The sequence below is a fragment of the Tauraco erythrolophus genome, chromosome 6, assembly GCF_009769465.1.
Source record: "Tauraco erythrolophus isolate bTauEry1 chromosome 6, bTauEry1.pri, whole genome shotgun sequence".
Lineage (NCBI taxonomy): Eukaryota > Metazoa > Chordata > Aves > Musophagiformes > Musophagidae > Tauraco > Tauraco erythrolophus.
Window position 1 is genome coordinate 8,796,552 of NC_141470.1, and position 16,295 is coordinate 8,812,846.

The window sequence follows — 16,295 nt, forward strand, 5'->3', positions numbered from 1 at the left end:
AGAACTCTGCAACTTTCCAACTTCAGCCACTTTTTTGCACAAATTGGTAGTCAGTACTCCCTAAAATTTATGTCTTGTCAAGAAAATTGGACAGAATAAAGCTGTCTACTTGAAGAAGAAATTGCCCTTTTGTGCCGTTTCATTGCCTAGTTAATAACAAGAAACTGGAGTGAATTATAGCAAATCTTTGATTAATAGATTAATTTTTCAGGGACTAACATGAAGGATAAAACTGCCAGAAGAGCTTTTTGCTCCTATACTCCTACCAACATTAATAAGGTGTCTGAAGGTCATCTTCTGCGTGATACCAAGTCCTGCAGCATGTGGTGATAAAAAAAATCACGTTTTTCAGATTGATTCTGTGTGATGGCAGTGCCATCTGTCAGCTAATGCCAGACCGATCAGAATTATGTGTGCACTTTTACGTATGCTGTGAGATTCTGATGGGTACATTCGTGCCTTTTTTGCAACATGACCCAGGTCTCTGAAGAAAAAAAACCCACCCAATAAACCCACAAGTGAGATTAGCAAGAGAGCCATTGTCCTGTCTAGCTGTTGATTAAATAAGCAGGAGAATCTGCTTGATCAGTTATCTCTGTATTTCTGCCGTGTACATTTCTAAACTTAAATGTCACAGGATGAATAACCTAGAATATGTTATTACAAAATCAGTCAAGAAAGTTTTAGATAAAAGACTTATTTAATTAAGAAGCAGGTTTAAACTATAAGAAGTAGCAAAACACATTAGAATTGAGGTATCATCTGCATAGGATATCTTGGGTGATTTACATTTTCAGTAGGAGACTAATTTCCTATGTGTTAAAATAAAAAATGGGAAGATGAATACTTTTCACTGTGCAATGATTGTCAGCATGAGAGGAGGCAGCATCAGTTAGATGCAGTCTTTCATCTTACATTAAATTTGACCTCTATATGATTTGTATATCATAATTCTATTCCCAGAAATCACATGCAAGAAGCAGGTACAAGTACTATAGAGGGTACCTCGAAGTATCTGTATTAGATATCTACAGGAACCTGAAATGGTCACTATAAATCCTCTAAAACTTTGGTCCACATACACATCTCAAGACAATTCAGGCTCTTCAGACAGAACAGGTGGTATTTTGACATCTAAATATAAGAACCTAATGCCATTTTATACATCCAAAGGTATACAAAGCATGCATACAGGATTGCTGTGTGAGACTCGAGGCATCTAGGACCCTACATGAACAGCCAGAGACCAGGCTGCTTAGGATACCCAACATGAAACCAGGCAGCTGTATTTAGGCACATAATTCTCTTACATAAAATTCATACTGTTGGTAACATCAACATTTAAATGAATGCACAAAAGAAAGCAACACAAAGGACTGATATAATTTCATACTTTAGTCTGCTGAGCTTTACAGAGCAATGCTAACTCCAAACCAGAATGATTAGAAGATTTTTTGTTCTTGAAAACTAACAAAACCAGATTAAGTTAGTTCTGCTTAAGAAGACGTAAAACAGAAGATGCATGGTGAGCCTGAAACCAGAGAATTTCATATCTGAGTGGATGCCAGCAACATAACATCTTAGCAACACTTCACCTCATCGGTAATGCCAGCTAGGATAAACAGGAAACTGAAGGCTCTTTTTAGATAACTCCTCAGGGCTCGCAGGAAGAATTTTCATTCATTTCTGATGTTGAAAGCAAGCACTCCAAAAAAAAAAAAAAAAAAATCAAGATTTTCTAGAAGCATGCAAAGGGCTAACAGAGAAGTGTCTAAATTTGCCTCACTTTAAAAATGCTCAGTGATCACAGGTTCTTAAAGAGGCTGGTCACAGGATTGAGGGGTTACAGAAGCTTTGCGCAGAGCTAACACTGTTTCCCTTTTATACAGAGATAATTACAAAATTTAATTGTCACAAGGTCTTTAGGCAATTCAGTGTTTCAAGCCCCAACCTCAAGACAATAGGGAGAGCATGCATTATGACGATGTCATCACGCCTCTTTAATCCAACCAAAATTCATGCTCAGCTATTGAAAAAACATACCTCATGGGGACACTTGCTCAGCTGAGGTCTACTTAGAAGAGACCTTCAGCTGCAATTAATCCAGCTTTCTGATAGACGAAGCTGTGCTTAAGTCATAACCCAATTTATTAGTGAGTTAGGACACTAATTTGCAGGTTTTCAGATTCTCTTGCAGACTCACCTGCCTCAAGAAACGCAGAATCATAGAATGGTTAGAGTTGGAAGGGACCTCAAAGATCATCTAGTTCCAAGCCCCTGTCATGGGCAGGGAAACCCTCCACTACACTAGGTTGCCCAAAGCCTCATCCAATCTGGCCTTGAACACCTGCAGGGATGGGACATCTACAACTTCTCTGGGCAACCTGTACCACTGCCTCACCACCCTCTGAGTGAAAAATTTCTTCCTTAGATCTAATCTAAATCTCCCCTCTTTCAGTCTAAATCCATTGCCCCTTGTCCTATCACTACATGCCCTTGTACAAAGCCCCTCTCCAGCTTTCCTGTAGGCCCCCTTTAGGTACTAGAAAGCTGCTATAAGATCACCCCGGAGCCTTCTCTTCTCCAGGCTGAACAGCCCCAACTCTCTCAGCCTGTCTTCATAGCAGAGGTGCTCCAGCCCTCGAATCATCTTTGTGGCCCTCCTCTGGACTCGCTCCAGCAGCTCCATGTCCTTCTTGTGTTGGGGACTGCAGAGCTGAACACAGTATTCCAGGGGGGGTCTCACGGGAGCAGAGCAGAGGGTCAGAATCACCTCCCTCGACCTGCTGGCCACGCTTCTTTTGATACAGCCCAGGATACGGTTGGCTTTCTGGGCTGCCAGCGCACATTGCCAGCTCATGTTGAGCTTCTCATCCACCAGCACTCCCAAGTCCTTTTCCTCAGGGCTGCTCTCAACCCATTCTCCCCCCAGCCTGTACTTGTGCTTGGGATTGGCCCGACTGACGTGCAGGACCTTGCAGTTGGCCTTGTTGAACTTCATGAGGTTCTCACAGGCCCACCTCTCCAGACTGTCAAGGTCCCTCTGGATGGCATCCCTTCCCTCCAGCGTGTCCACAACACCACACAACTTGGTGTCATCTGCAAACTTGCTGAGGGTGCACTCGATCCCACTGTATCACTGTGCATTGTCTTTAGAGAGCGGATGTTGATTTTGTAGCTGAAACGCCATATCAAGCACAGACCTTCCAGAAGCAAATCTCACACTCTAGTCATTTTAAACCTGATAAAGAAACCGGTGCTATATTAAATGTTCCTGTACCACTAAGGCAGTGCACTAGATGGGATCATGGGTCTTTGCCAGAACAGTATTAAAAAAATAACAGGAATGATTTCCACTCAACACAGAGGGGATGCACTAGAATAACTGAGTGCCATTTTATGATTTATTAATTTAATAGCTAGATATCCACTCACTTCAGGTTTTGAAAAATCAAAACCGTGATTCTAAGTGAAATATTGTTTATTTAGATCCACACCACCACTCTGTCATATCATAACACATGCTGTCTGTTGTTAACTGCTTATGTGAGACCCTTCCTTATCTTTCAGAAAAAAAACCTCACTTTTCTTTTTTTTTTTTTTTTTAATAAAACATGTTCCTACTAAGCAACAGGAATAAATTGTATTAGCTAGTCAGGTCTCCTTGTATTGTCAGACAGTTCTGAAAGTAATTTGAAGGAAGACTGTCGGTTCCTAAGAAGCATCATTATGATCTTCTGTTCCTTTACTTAGAAGTACGTTAAGCTACTTCCAGGTGTTTGACCTTGAAGGATGTGCATCAGGAAAGCCTACACTACGTACCTGCCAGTTAATACAGATGTTTTATATGGAGCATGCACAACTGCTGTTCTATGAACGCTTCACACCTCCAAAGGATTCGGGGTCACCTCTGTGTTGACATCTACCTGTCAACTGACCCCCACCCCTCCAAGGTTAAGAACGTGTTTTACTACTGGTGTTTGTCACTTCCGAAAGACACATCTGACAAGGATGATCAGGTATGAATCACGTTACAATGCTGCCACTCTGTGGGCTAAAGGGGTCATGGGCTGCTCCGATTCTCTTCTGGCAGAGAGAAACAAAGCAGAAGACGGTCCATGCTTACCCATTTATCAGGAATAACTGTGCTGTTCAAAAGGAAATTAACCGATCCCCAAAGTGCAATGAAAATATAGGCTTGCAAAGATCCTAAGTTCATTTAATTCTGCCCCTTAAGATCTGTTCAAAGCACTTGTTCACTCCAAAAAACAGTGATAGGGAAAACTCCTGGGGCACTGGATAGCCAGGCCATCCAGTTTTAGAGCAAGTAATAGACAAACTGACTTAATTTCAGGATGAAGACATTGGTCCCATAACTTCATAAGCATCATGAGACAAAATCTTAATGTAATGATGTGCTTCTCCTACTTTCACAAAACAACTGTTATTCCACACACAAGCCTAGCTTCAGCTTGCTGCCTAGACTAGCCTTATTCAGAACGCTTGCCTCTGAGGAGGGAAGCCCAACACAAGGTATTTTGCAACTTAAACACCCTAACTGTTTCTAAGGGAGTGAAAATAAAGGGAGGAAAAAAAAAAACCACAAATGAGTTTACAACGAAGCACTTAAATCAAAACTGGTCTTGAAGAGGAAGAAAATCTGCAGTTCATAACTTCTGTTTCTATTCATGTTTTTCTGCCAAACGTCATCTTTCACATTTTAAATTAGGATAACACTAAAGCCTTGTTCACAGGTGGCCACATATGATCAAACATTACTGACTTGGAGCAAAGGAGACAGTTACCATCCTGCTCTCTGAGAACATCTTCTTTCTCTGAAAAGAGCTGGAGCTCTGGCAAGAGCTCCAGCGGCACAGCCCAAGTCACGGAAGGCAAAGGCAGGGACTGGGAGAATGAAGAACTGCCCACTGCAGGAGAAGATCAGGTTCTGAGGGAACACCTCAGTTTTCTGAGGGAACACAAAATCTTCATATTGCTGCACTGAATCATTCATTTCACCACAAGTTCTCCCTTTTCCTCCTGAAGTAGCAGTCTGGAGTTTGCCTTACCTTGATTCTGTTCAAGATGTTAAGACAACCAAGGGGATTTTGCTCAAGGAAAACAGATTAGAACATGTCAGGAAACAGCTTAATATGGGTAAGTCCTTTAGTTTTAGCAGCTACAATAAATTGAGACTCACTGAAACTTCATAGCAGAGCTACCAAAAGGTTAGAAAAAACCTTTTTATTATTAAAACTCCAAAGTTTTAAATGTACCGTGCTTGCAAGAACTGAAAGCCAGTTTCTCCCTAGATTTGCTTCAGGTTGGGGATTTTGGCTTTAGTTTCAGTATGTCTAAAAGATCTCTACACGAAGCTTTGGAATGTTTCCTAATCTCAACTCAAATTCGGTGGTCTTGAAAGCATCCCGCGATTCCAAGCTTCACCTAGTAACCCAAACCAGTCAATGTTATAATAAAGGCCAGGGCCAACATTTGAGTAAGTGTCCAATTGAGGTACCCTCTTCACCCTTGTACAATGGTAACATCTTGCAGAATGCAAGTATGAAAGGCTAATGTGGTCTGCTAGGTCCACTATGAAGATTATTACGTAACCTTTGCACTCATGTAGAGTGGAGTAAACTCTTCTACTTCATTCTAAGAAAAGTGGAACAATCTTCAGCTGTCCTAGAAAGACACTCATTTATAACAACAAATCCAAATCAACATGGACATATTAAAAAGATGCTTTAAAAGAGCCAATTTTTATGAATTGCATCCTAGAGACTTATACTCACGTCCGCTTTTGATTTCCCAGCTGACTCCAAACTTCAACTACAAAACCATCAAAATTTTCATTCTAAATAAAGGGAAGCAACAACAACATAATCACCACACTTATTCAAAAAGTTTGTATCAGAGAGGATAGAACAGTATCAAAGTGTACAATTACTGTACTTTTTCTCGTGCTATTACAGGTTCAACGTGCTTTGTATTCTTCTACCAGCTTTGTCTTTAATGTAGCATTTCATGAAGAAGTCAACGAGAAGCACAAATTATTTAACAAACATACAAAAGTTGATAATATTGATTAGTTACCCACGACTTCTGTTCTCACAGAATAAACCAGTATCATATTGGGAACATTCAGCCATTAAAGATAGTTGTTACGCAAATCATTTGACACACATTTACCTGTATATTGACAAAAAACTCATGAGATCTTGAGTCTAGAGATGTAAAAGCTCACTTACAACAGGCGTGATTCCAAACACCTCCCACAATCTCACTTGTGATAATTTATATTTAGCATGATCAAGGATACCGTTGTACTTGGGTACCCTTTCCTTAAGAGGCCAACTGTTACTGAGGACCAAAAATTGTTGTATCAGTTACAAATTTTAAGAAACTATTCAGTTTACCTCTACATCCATCTTCCTCTACAGCACATTAAGATTTCTTTACATTGTGTAGCAAGTGAGAAAACTTACTCTAACAGTAATTAAGCAGGCTGTCATGAACCAACCACTGAAGTTGAACGTCTTTTGGGTGCAACTTGTCTAGTCCTACACATGCATAGCTCTGAAGCCATTAGCCAAGGGGCTGCCTGGAAAACCTCAGCAAATAGTAACCATTCCTTAAAGGAAATCCTCTCCTCCTCTCCCCAGCCTCATAACATTTTAAGGAAACTGGTTTATCAGACCTGAGCAAAACTGCACACTAACAGATAACCAGTGAGTTATTCTTGGTATTAAAAGTGGCTCATTAGCTCTAGCACACTGAGCCTGAATGTACCCCTGTAACACAGAAAACAGCACTCATTGCACCCGTGACCCTTTCTCTGCCTATGAAAAAACACATTGAGCTGTTTGGAAGAGGTTTTGTCAGTCTTGATTTACAGCAGGCAAAAGTCTCCAGTGCAGCCGTCAACGATAACTTAAAAAGGTTATGTTGATCAGACTTACATAGTCTCACTTTAGACTTGTGCTTAACTGCACTTAAGCGTTGCTATACCTCATATTTACAGGAATTGGACACCTACTAGGACACACTCTTAATAATCCTGCCTCATTATTGTTTTGAGCAGAATTTTATTCTGTAGAATATAAACCTACTGGAAACGAGAAAATACCCATTATGAAAGGAATCAAATATCTCACACTATTTCATAAACATTAGCAAAAACTCTATTACCTTGGCTAGCAGAACCATGCTCTTGGAAAGCTCCTCTATCTCATCCTCACTGCCAAAAACACTCTCGAAGTCCTGGTAAGTCCAGCCATCAAACAAAATTCGAGGCACTATCAAGCAAAGTCATCAATCAGTCATGAAAATTAAGAATTTATTATCTACACTGGAATATTTCTGCAGAAACAGAATACAGCAGATACAAGCAGAGATGCCACTAAACAACATATTCCAAGACTGAGATAGTTGCTCTTTTACTGTGACCAACTTCAGCAGCACAGATAAATTGACACAGTAGAACATTTTTCTTTGTTTTATGTTTAGATAAAGGTCAGCACTGATGCAAGATTTAAGAAAAGATACTTTCACTTGATTGAACTATCTTAATTGAACTGTCAGTTAGGGCACCAAGTAGAGTCTTAAAAGAATACCAACATTAAACAGCAATCTCTCTGTAAGTTGTGCATCTCTTCTACCACAAGAACAAGATAGAAAAGTTCACCTCAAACTCTAATTTACTCTTTTGTACACAGCCTTATGTAACTTCACTCTTCTACTCATCTCAAGACCCTATTACAAATTTTTGTTTTGGAAAACGTGGGCACTTGAGCTCACATAATTTCTTTTTCTAACAACACACTTAAAACATTAAAAACAGTCAGACAAGAATCAGGAAAACCGCTGTTGGAACAGTTGACAATCTGGAAAAGCCAACAACTCATACAGAGCTATGTCTAAGCCCTTTCTAACTACTGAAGATGCAAAAGAGTATTTTAGAAAAGTCTAGAGAGATTTCGAAGGCTTTATCATCTGGCAGCTAAAGTAATTTAAAATGTCTGACTGAGCATTCAATTTTTCTAATGCATTTCAAGTTTCATACTCCCTTCTGAATCAAGAAGGGTTTCGCAGTTCAATGGAATCCTTGCTGCAGGCAACTGTAAGAAGTCTAGCACAGTATTATCTCTAGAGCAATGTTTGCCATTTTTCCTAAAGGCTCACATGGTGGCACACCCCTTGAGTTCCCAGCTTTAAGGGGAGAAAAGCCAACGGAGGACTTTTCTACTATCATGCAGGGAAGTCTGACTGACTCAGATTTGGATTTTTTTTTTCTTTTTAACTAAGGAGAACCCCTGAGCAACAAGTTTAAAAACCACTCCCCCAGGTAAGCATGTAGTGCTATATACAAAGTACCCCTCCAGAGAGAGCCCTGTGACCCAGGGTTTATCCAAATATAAGAAGTTGAGGCAAAACATTAGGGCATCAAAAGGATCAACACTCCAGTTACTGAACTATCCACAGTTAACAGCTTTTCTTTTTCTTCTCAGACTTCTTCCTTCATATAACTATGCTAAAGCAACCTCCCTTTCTCCCATATATACCTGGAAAAAAAGCCTTCTCTTGCTCTGCTAGCAGTTAATGAAGATAAATAACAAATAAACATAAAACAGAGGCTCACCTATTTTGATGTTTTTGGAGGTTTTTCTGACATCTTTCATCCAGCCTGTCAAACAGTATCAAGAAAGAGAACAACTGTTAAAATATGAATGATGTTGACAATGACAACATATTTTCAAGCATTCTTCAAATAATGTAGCATAGTTTTATACTATCTGTCTTCCTGCCACAGACTACTAGTTCATAACCAACATACATGAAACATCTTCTAATGCACAGAATTTGAAGCTATTCACCTCCACCACAGCAAAACTAGCATTTACTACAATCTTACAACAGTCCCTACCTAACCCCTCTTTGCTGCTTACAGTTCTGCCTCATCATGGAAACTATCTTACTGCCTGCTCAGAACAACACTTCTGTAGTCACCAAGCATCACCTGGGAGGAATTTTTTTTTCCTTCTTCTAAGATGATACCTTCAAGTGTCCCATCCACTCCTCTTGGCAGTCATTGCACCAGAACGAATTTTTAGTGGGCAACAACACGGTAAGAATTATAGCTGCTTCAATGAGATTCCACAGACAAATGTTTCAATCAATTATAGCTGCTTCAATAAGATTCCACAGACAAATGTTTCAATCAAGCTCAAAACCATAAACTATTTGATTATTATTTAAGAGCATACTAGCTGAAACCTGAACTTGCTGCCAGTTTCTTGACAGTGAAGGAAAAAAATTCTCTTCAGATTAAATTTATGTTCCATTCCCAAAAGAAATTCACCCAAAGGTTCTTGCAGAGGGAAGAAAAAAAAACCACAACAGGCAAACAACTGCAAATACCAAGGACTATTTCTGTCTGTACAGATTTTTTGTCCCTTCCTTTTTTTTAAAAGTGGCTTTGCAGACAACCTGATAGAAGAGCCAATCTTTCTACTTACTGTTTGGACAGATAAACTGTGTACACATGTGGAAGCAGGTAGGGACAGAAAAAAGATCACTCTGAAGAAAACTCTCAAAAAAATGTAACAGATGAAACTATTTCACCATGGCAGACCAGAAAAACCTACATGTACTTATTGCCAAAGTCACTCAGTCTGCAACAAGACCAGTAATTTTGTAATGCATATTAAAAGAAAATAACACCTTTATCAGCATCATGGAGCCCAGTGAACTGGAACATTTCCTTCCCTCTCCTTTTCACTTGTAACCAGACTGGTGAGATAAGCGTAAATTTGTTTCCAAATATTTTAGCAACATCATAGCCATGGCTGTTCCACTTAGAAAAAAAAGGAAAAAAAAAAAAAGTGAGAGGCTCAACAGTAAGACATACAGTTCACTTTACTTTTGACCAATACAAATTCTTTAACACAAATGTAATCATTTGCTAGATCCCCATTTGTTAGTTTGAAGAAGCCTTTTGGGACATTATTCTTATTTAGTTAAGAAAGTACTCTGGAAACTGATAGCTACATGAAAGGCAATCTTCAAATTGTGCAAATTCACCAGAACTACAAGAATTTGCATGTAGATTCCAATATAGTTTTGAATTTACAGATTCTGCATTTATGTTCAAGCAAACTTGAGAAAGGTGAAAATTTATAGGGCACCTATTTCTATCTTGAGCAGTGTAAGACAGAAACAAGTGAAAAGCATCCTCTAAACAAAAGGAAGAAACATTCATTACTCAAGAAAGGATGCTTTGAATAACAATAAGCCTGGACAGCAAAAGAGATCAGTTTGACAGCAGTATAAAATTTCTGCTGTTTGTTTAGAAGGTTCAAGTTGGTAGATGCACAGTATGAGGACGCTTAGAAGCCCTCCTGGTCTGAATTTACTGCAACTTCACATGGCTCATCAAGGCCAAGAGAACACGATCATCTCTGTTTTACCAGGGAGAAGAAAAACAGTATGACCTAGACACCCTCGAAGAGATGGATGGGAGAAAAGGGGTTTGAGACCACCTGAATCCCAAGCCAGCTCTCAAATAATCCTCTGGCTATTTGACTGTATTTGAACAGAAGTTCCCATTATTGTACAAATGCATTTAAAGCAGGGCAGCAAGATTGCAGATTAGCACAGTCTGCTGCATATTCATTCAAAGCACCAATTTTATTCCTTTCATTAACTTACGGGAGTAACATATCCCAGAACATCTCCCGAGAAATGTCTTTCCTTCATCTTCGTGGAGCAGTAACTTTGGTGTTCCAGTATAATATCCTTTGCCTTTGGATCCACAACTACCAATCCTCGGTCCTGCACATTTTTATCAGAATGCAGTGTCTGGGGATAGAAGACAGTTTTTTGAACCAGTTATATGAAGCAGCCACTTTCAATAGCAACATAATTCAAAAAGAAAAAAATCAAAAATCACATCATTAAACTCTGAGCACTCTTTTAAATGATGCAGAGCAGTTTGATTTAAAACTGAAACAGGAAAGTGCTCAGAAACCACATGTCATCATCAGTAAACTTACTTTGCAAGGCAAAATGCATATAAACAGAAAAAAAACAAAATCAAGAAGGGATAAGATTAAAGAACATCATTCACCACAGCCGATGGTGCTCTGCTCTCTAGTCAGTGCTTTCTGGCATGTTACCCCAAACGATAAAAAGAGGTTTGGAGTTCTTAATCAAGAATTTGAAGACAACTTTTAAACTGCATGTATTTTGGACTGAGTACGCTGCATTGTGGTTACTGAAGGCCAAGATTCTGAACACCTTTCTTCAAGGAAGATCTGCTTCGACTAAAACAGCACAGTTTTAGCAGACAGAAACAGAGTGAGAAGGCGTAATAAAGCGTGCGTGGTGAGTACACAGAAACCATCTATTGATTCAGCATACGGACTTCAGGGGTAAGGCCTGTGTCTTAACACTTTGTATTATGCTCACTACCTGCAGACTAGATTTTCTTCCTGGTAGACACTGAGCAAGCAAGCAATACAAACAACAAGAGATGCATCTGCATAAAGAAGGATTAACTATACTTACAATTTAAGGAGAGGATTTTGGACACGTCTGCGTTTTTACCTAATGTGCTTAGCAACGCTAAATACCTATACTTGGTATAAGCACTGGTAAATATACTTCCTCTCCATACACACCCTTTCTCTTGCACTGCTGTGCCTTCTTGCAGTTTTGAAAGAAAACAAGCAGGAAACAAGAACATGCTCAGCAAGTTAAGAGAGACTTCAGCATGTTGGCTCCACTCGCTCAGATTGCTACAGGACTCTGAACCACTTCTGCCTGCAAAGAAATGCTGGTTAGAAGGCTCTTCAGACTCTTCTGTCAGGATGCAGCCTTCCTATTGGCAAGGCTGAGAACACCTTCCCTTCCACCAGTAAATGACCAAGCACTCTTGGCCCAAACTACTGCTCCCCACATCCCCTTCCAAGGGAATGGAAGTACATCATCTTTAACTATGCACAAGGGGACAAAAACTTCCTGCTTCTGTAGCTTGCACAGGGGATAAAGTTCCAGAAGTCTACATCATATTTGTTCAAGGAGTGAAACCATTTCTAACATTCATAAAACCTGAAGGAAAGGACAGTTTCAGGTAGCCTTATTTGCGAGCATAAGTTTCAATGGAAATACACGGTTGCTTTTAACACTGTTTTGATAGAATGAGAGTCCCTTTACCAAAGTTCAATTAGTTCACCACGCATGTTAGATAAGACGAGAATTTCAGTTATTTCTTTTACCTTTTCTTCCAGTTTTTTTGTAGCAACTTTCTTTGCATCCGTTTTTGACAGGGTACCTTCAGCTAGCCAGCAAATCATGGTAAGAGAAAGTGAAGTACAGAGAATTCTCATGGTGTTTTTCCCCATGTCAAGATTCTGCTGCCCTGAAAACCTAAGGGTTCAAATCTCTGTGAACAGAAGAATGTAACATGTTAGTTCAGTTTTCTTGTCTAAGAAAATTCAAGCAATTGTCTTATCTTCTGCCCTCTAGAGTCAGACTTATTAAGGCAGTACAGTTTTAATAGTGCCTTGCTGTGGCAGCAAAATTGCAGAGTATCTTAAAAGATTCCTAGGCTCAAACATGTTTTTTTTGTCCCTTGTTTTAGTAGGTGTATCAGAGAGAAAGTGGGTTGGACTCTTTCAGCTTCCCTTTTAAAGAATCCCTAAACAAGTATAACAGTTTACAGCTGAAACTGAGATAAATGCCTGCTGCCCAGAACAATTATAGTATCATCTTACCTTTTCTATAGCAAATAAGGGATACCATTCATTTCTGCTCCTGCCTAACTCAGTCAGCAAGTCACAAATTAATTAAGAGACAGAAACGATTACAGCTATACGGTTATAGCTATGTCCCTTTACTCTACTAGGTGACAACTTTGCTTTCAATTCCTTGCCAAGTCAGTGATACACAAAGAATTGGGGAAAAAAAAAAAAAAACACAACCGGGGTCCTTTTCGTGTAGAAGAATGACTTTGACAGTTTGTCCTAGCACCAGATAAAAGAATTGAGAATTAACAGAGAAAACTTCTGTTCAGTGCTATTTATCTATCACACCTTAGTTCTGTCAGAAGAAAGATTTTACAGGAAAAAAAATTCAAATAAAGCCAGAGCTTGTTTTTCAACCTCTACTCATTCATGACTCACATTGGTTTTCCTACGGAGAAAACAGAGAAAAAAAATACTTAGCATTAGGGGAACCAGGGTGAAAGGAGGTAAAATACCAGAATGAAGAAAAACAACCTGTTACTAATTCTGGAAGTCCTAATTACCAAAATAGAACTAGCTTTCCTCTATAATAAGCTAGTAGCTCATAATTATGAGATCCTAATGGAGAAGACAAAAGGTTATCTTTCCCATAATTTTCCGAAGTTTTATCAAACTTAAAAAATTCTCATGCTTCCTGTATTACTCTGAAGAACTAACATTTCCACCACTCACTTGAAAAACTTATGAGCTCATTCTTTCAAGTCATATTTATAAGACTTGGTGTTCTGTTGGCACAGGTAACAAGTGCTGCTCAAAGTCTGATTATTTTGCTTCTGTACAAAACATAAGGTGAGGGGTCCCACAGCAGAGCACTCTAAAGGGGTACTGTGGCAGTAACATGACAGCAGAAGGAACCTTAAAGGTTAACGGGAAGTGCACTTAATGAAAGAGCAGCTATTTGAGGCCAACAGTGGTAATGCAGAGATGACATCAACAGCTCAATAAACTTAAGCATATTTGGATGTGGCAGGCTGCGAGGTTTTAAAAAGCAGAGATATTTATTGCTGGAGTTAGGGATTCTGCAGGAAAACAGAGAGGAGTACGTGATTAGGGAACAAAGCAGAAGGATGATGGCAGCACAAGTGCTTGAAAAAAACAATGCCACTAGCACCAAAGAACAGAGCATCAAAAACTTCATGTACGAAATTATTTGAAGGCTTTAGTCAAGCCTTATAAAGACTGCAAAATACCCCAAGAAAGCCTTCTAATACTTCTTGGATCCAGAGGGCAGGATAAAAGTTAAATTGCTATACCATTTAAAATTCGCTATTATTAATAGTTAAAGTGTTATGCTTCTACTTTGACTTCAAGGTCACTTGTAACCCCCTTGTTTTCCACATCCTAAAAAATTAAGGCAAAGCAGGTTGCTCTTGATAGCATCTACTCAGCTCCATCTAGCTTGGCAGAATCAAAACTACTGCAGAGAGCAACAGCTGAGAGCCTCAATAGTCAATACAAGCTGCAACCATTTGGACAGGATATCAATTTTTCCAGAAGCTGGTATATATTGATTTAGAGGTGTTTGATTTCACTTTCAGAAACTATTAGCAACAGTAGCCACTTCCCTGAAGAGAAGATAATGTTCAACAGCTGAAGCACAGAGGTTTAAAAAACCATCACTGAACTCTAATTTTATAGACATCAAAATATGCTCATTTCCTTGACACGATCATATCCATCTGCCAATTATTGTTACGTGAACATCACTCCTAGATCTATGGAAAGCACTGAGTCTGTGGCAAAATGGTTTCTGCCAGTGACAGTCCAATATCAGCTCTTGGTTGGAACCTTATTTTAATAATTTATTCTTTAACAACATTGATTTAGTGAAAATTAAGTAGACAGTACCACTCTACTACATGAAGATAATTAGCCAAACTTTAAATGGTCTTTATGGAAACTATGAGCATGAATTTTGCAAGCTTTACAAAACCAGACCCCCATCAAGTTTTTCTTCTACAAACCCTCCTGCATGATCTTAATTCCCCTCAAACTCACTAAACTGAGTAGAACGGTAGTAGCTTGTCATTCTTGTTTATTTCCTGTATCACTGCAAAACGCGAGTGAAATTGAAGATCGACTCTGTTTGCATTCTTGTTCAACCAGTACTACGGAAAATTTAAGGTTTAAAACATCTTTTGACAAAACTGATTTGAAGCCCAGGTTTCTCTCTAAGCCAGGTCACAAACGTTGTTTAACCTGAGCCTCCACGTGAGGTAACATACTTTCAGTCTGTAGTTTTAAATGTACCTTTGCTTTTAAAAAGGACAAAAGCTGACATAGGGTTAGACTGTCCGACAGAAGCAACCAAAGAAACTAACTTAGAGGCTGGCACAGTAACTGTTTGGAAATCAGAGTTAATGTTTACACTTTATTTCTAAAGAAGAAACTAGATTTTAACCACTGCTGCTGCAGGAGTCTGTTAACACTCCGTAAAGGAAGCCTAAGAAACCTACTGCTGATGTGTTTTTAAATTAAATAATAATAATTAAAAAAAAGCTAGATTCAGGAGCGAAAAGAGTGAAAATAAACCCGTTTCTAACACGTGTAAACATGAGTGCCTTTCCTCTTGCAAGGTGCTTTACTCGGATAGTAACAACTGCCTCTCGCCAGCTTCCCATGCAGACCTGAGACCCCCGGCAGCCTGCAAGCCCGCCGAGCCAGCGGGCTCGCCCGGGGGCCGGGCTGCCCCCGGCCCACTCAAGCGCCCCCGGACGCCGCACCACCCCCCGCCCCGACGGCGTAGGCCGCGGGCCGCCGCCCCGCCGCAGCACAGCCTGACCGCCCGCCCCTTCCCTCCCCCCGGCCGGCCCTCCGCTGCCACCACCTACCGCCCGCCGCCGCCGCGGAAGTAGAGGCGGGCGGCACCGCCCCACCGGCTGACGGGCAGCGCGGAGGCGGCGTTCCGGGGGAGGAGGGCCGCGGGTAGCTGTTGGGAGCCGTGAGATGGCGGCCAGGCGGTGCCGATGGGCGCGGGGAGGCGGGGCAGAGGCCGACCCTGCCCGGGCCGCAGGTGTGGGGCGGCGTTGGTGCTTATCGGTGCCTGCAGAACGCGACCGTGAGTCGCGGTCTGGGTAAATCCCAGGGTAAATCCCCTTGGAGAGCCTCTTGGTTCGTTCCAAGCGGTAGCTGACAGTGTAGCTGAGCAGGGAGTTCCAGGTAGACACGTGCGCTGGCCTGGAGGCAGCATGGTCGTGTAGACACTGCTGCGGGGAGTCGGCAGGCAGTGCTGCTAACGCAGTTCTGCAGAACAGTCACGTCTCAGAGAGCCCTTAACAGGCGTTAAAATAAAAGTTTGTCTTCTAAATCGAGATTTTTATTATCTTCTGTTTTGACCTTCTACAGTTGGTGTTTTTACATACAACATGGCTGTGCTACTACTGGTGTTACTGCAGCCGAAGTTGTGATGTAACCCTCTGATTTCATGGGCTGCTCGCAGGGGCTAAATACCATATCAAAAGACTTGATAAAAGTGGATGTGTTACATTG

The 16,295-nt window shown here is 40.5% G+C and overlaps 1 protein-coding gene across 1 annotated transcript in view; it reads right to left on the minus strand.

Annotated features, from left to right (window-relative positions):
• CHID1 (chitinase domain containing 1) overlaps window positions 1-13,189 on the minus strand; it is a 192,907-nt gene extending 179,718 nt beyond the window's left edge. The window contains exons 1-7 of the mRNA XM_086613453.1: window positions 13,095-13,189; window positions 12,279-12,445; window positions 10,711-10,860; window positions 9,724-9,856; window positions 8,642-8,686; window positions 7,192-7,298; window positions 5,796-5,857 (exon numbers count right to left, since the gene is read on the minus strand). Coding sequence (XP_086469579.1) covers window positions 5,796-5,857; window positions 7,192-7,298; window positions 8,642-8,686; window positions 9,724-9,856; window positions 10,711-10,860; window positions 12,279-12,404 — 623 coding nt within the window. The 5' untranslated portion in view covers window positions 12,405-12,445; window positions 13,095-13,189. The remainder of the gene's footprint in view (window positions 1-5,795; window positions 5,858-7,191; window positions 7,299-8,641; window positions 8,687-9,723; window positions 9,857-10,710; window positions 10,861-12,278; window positions 12,446-13,094) is intronic.
• Between the last annotated feature and the right edge of the window lie 3,106 nt (window positions 13,190-16,295).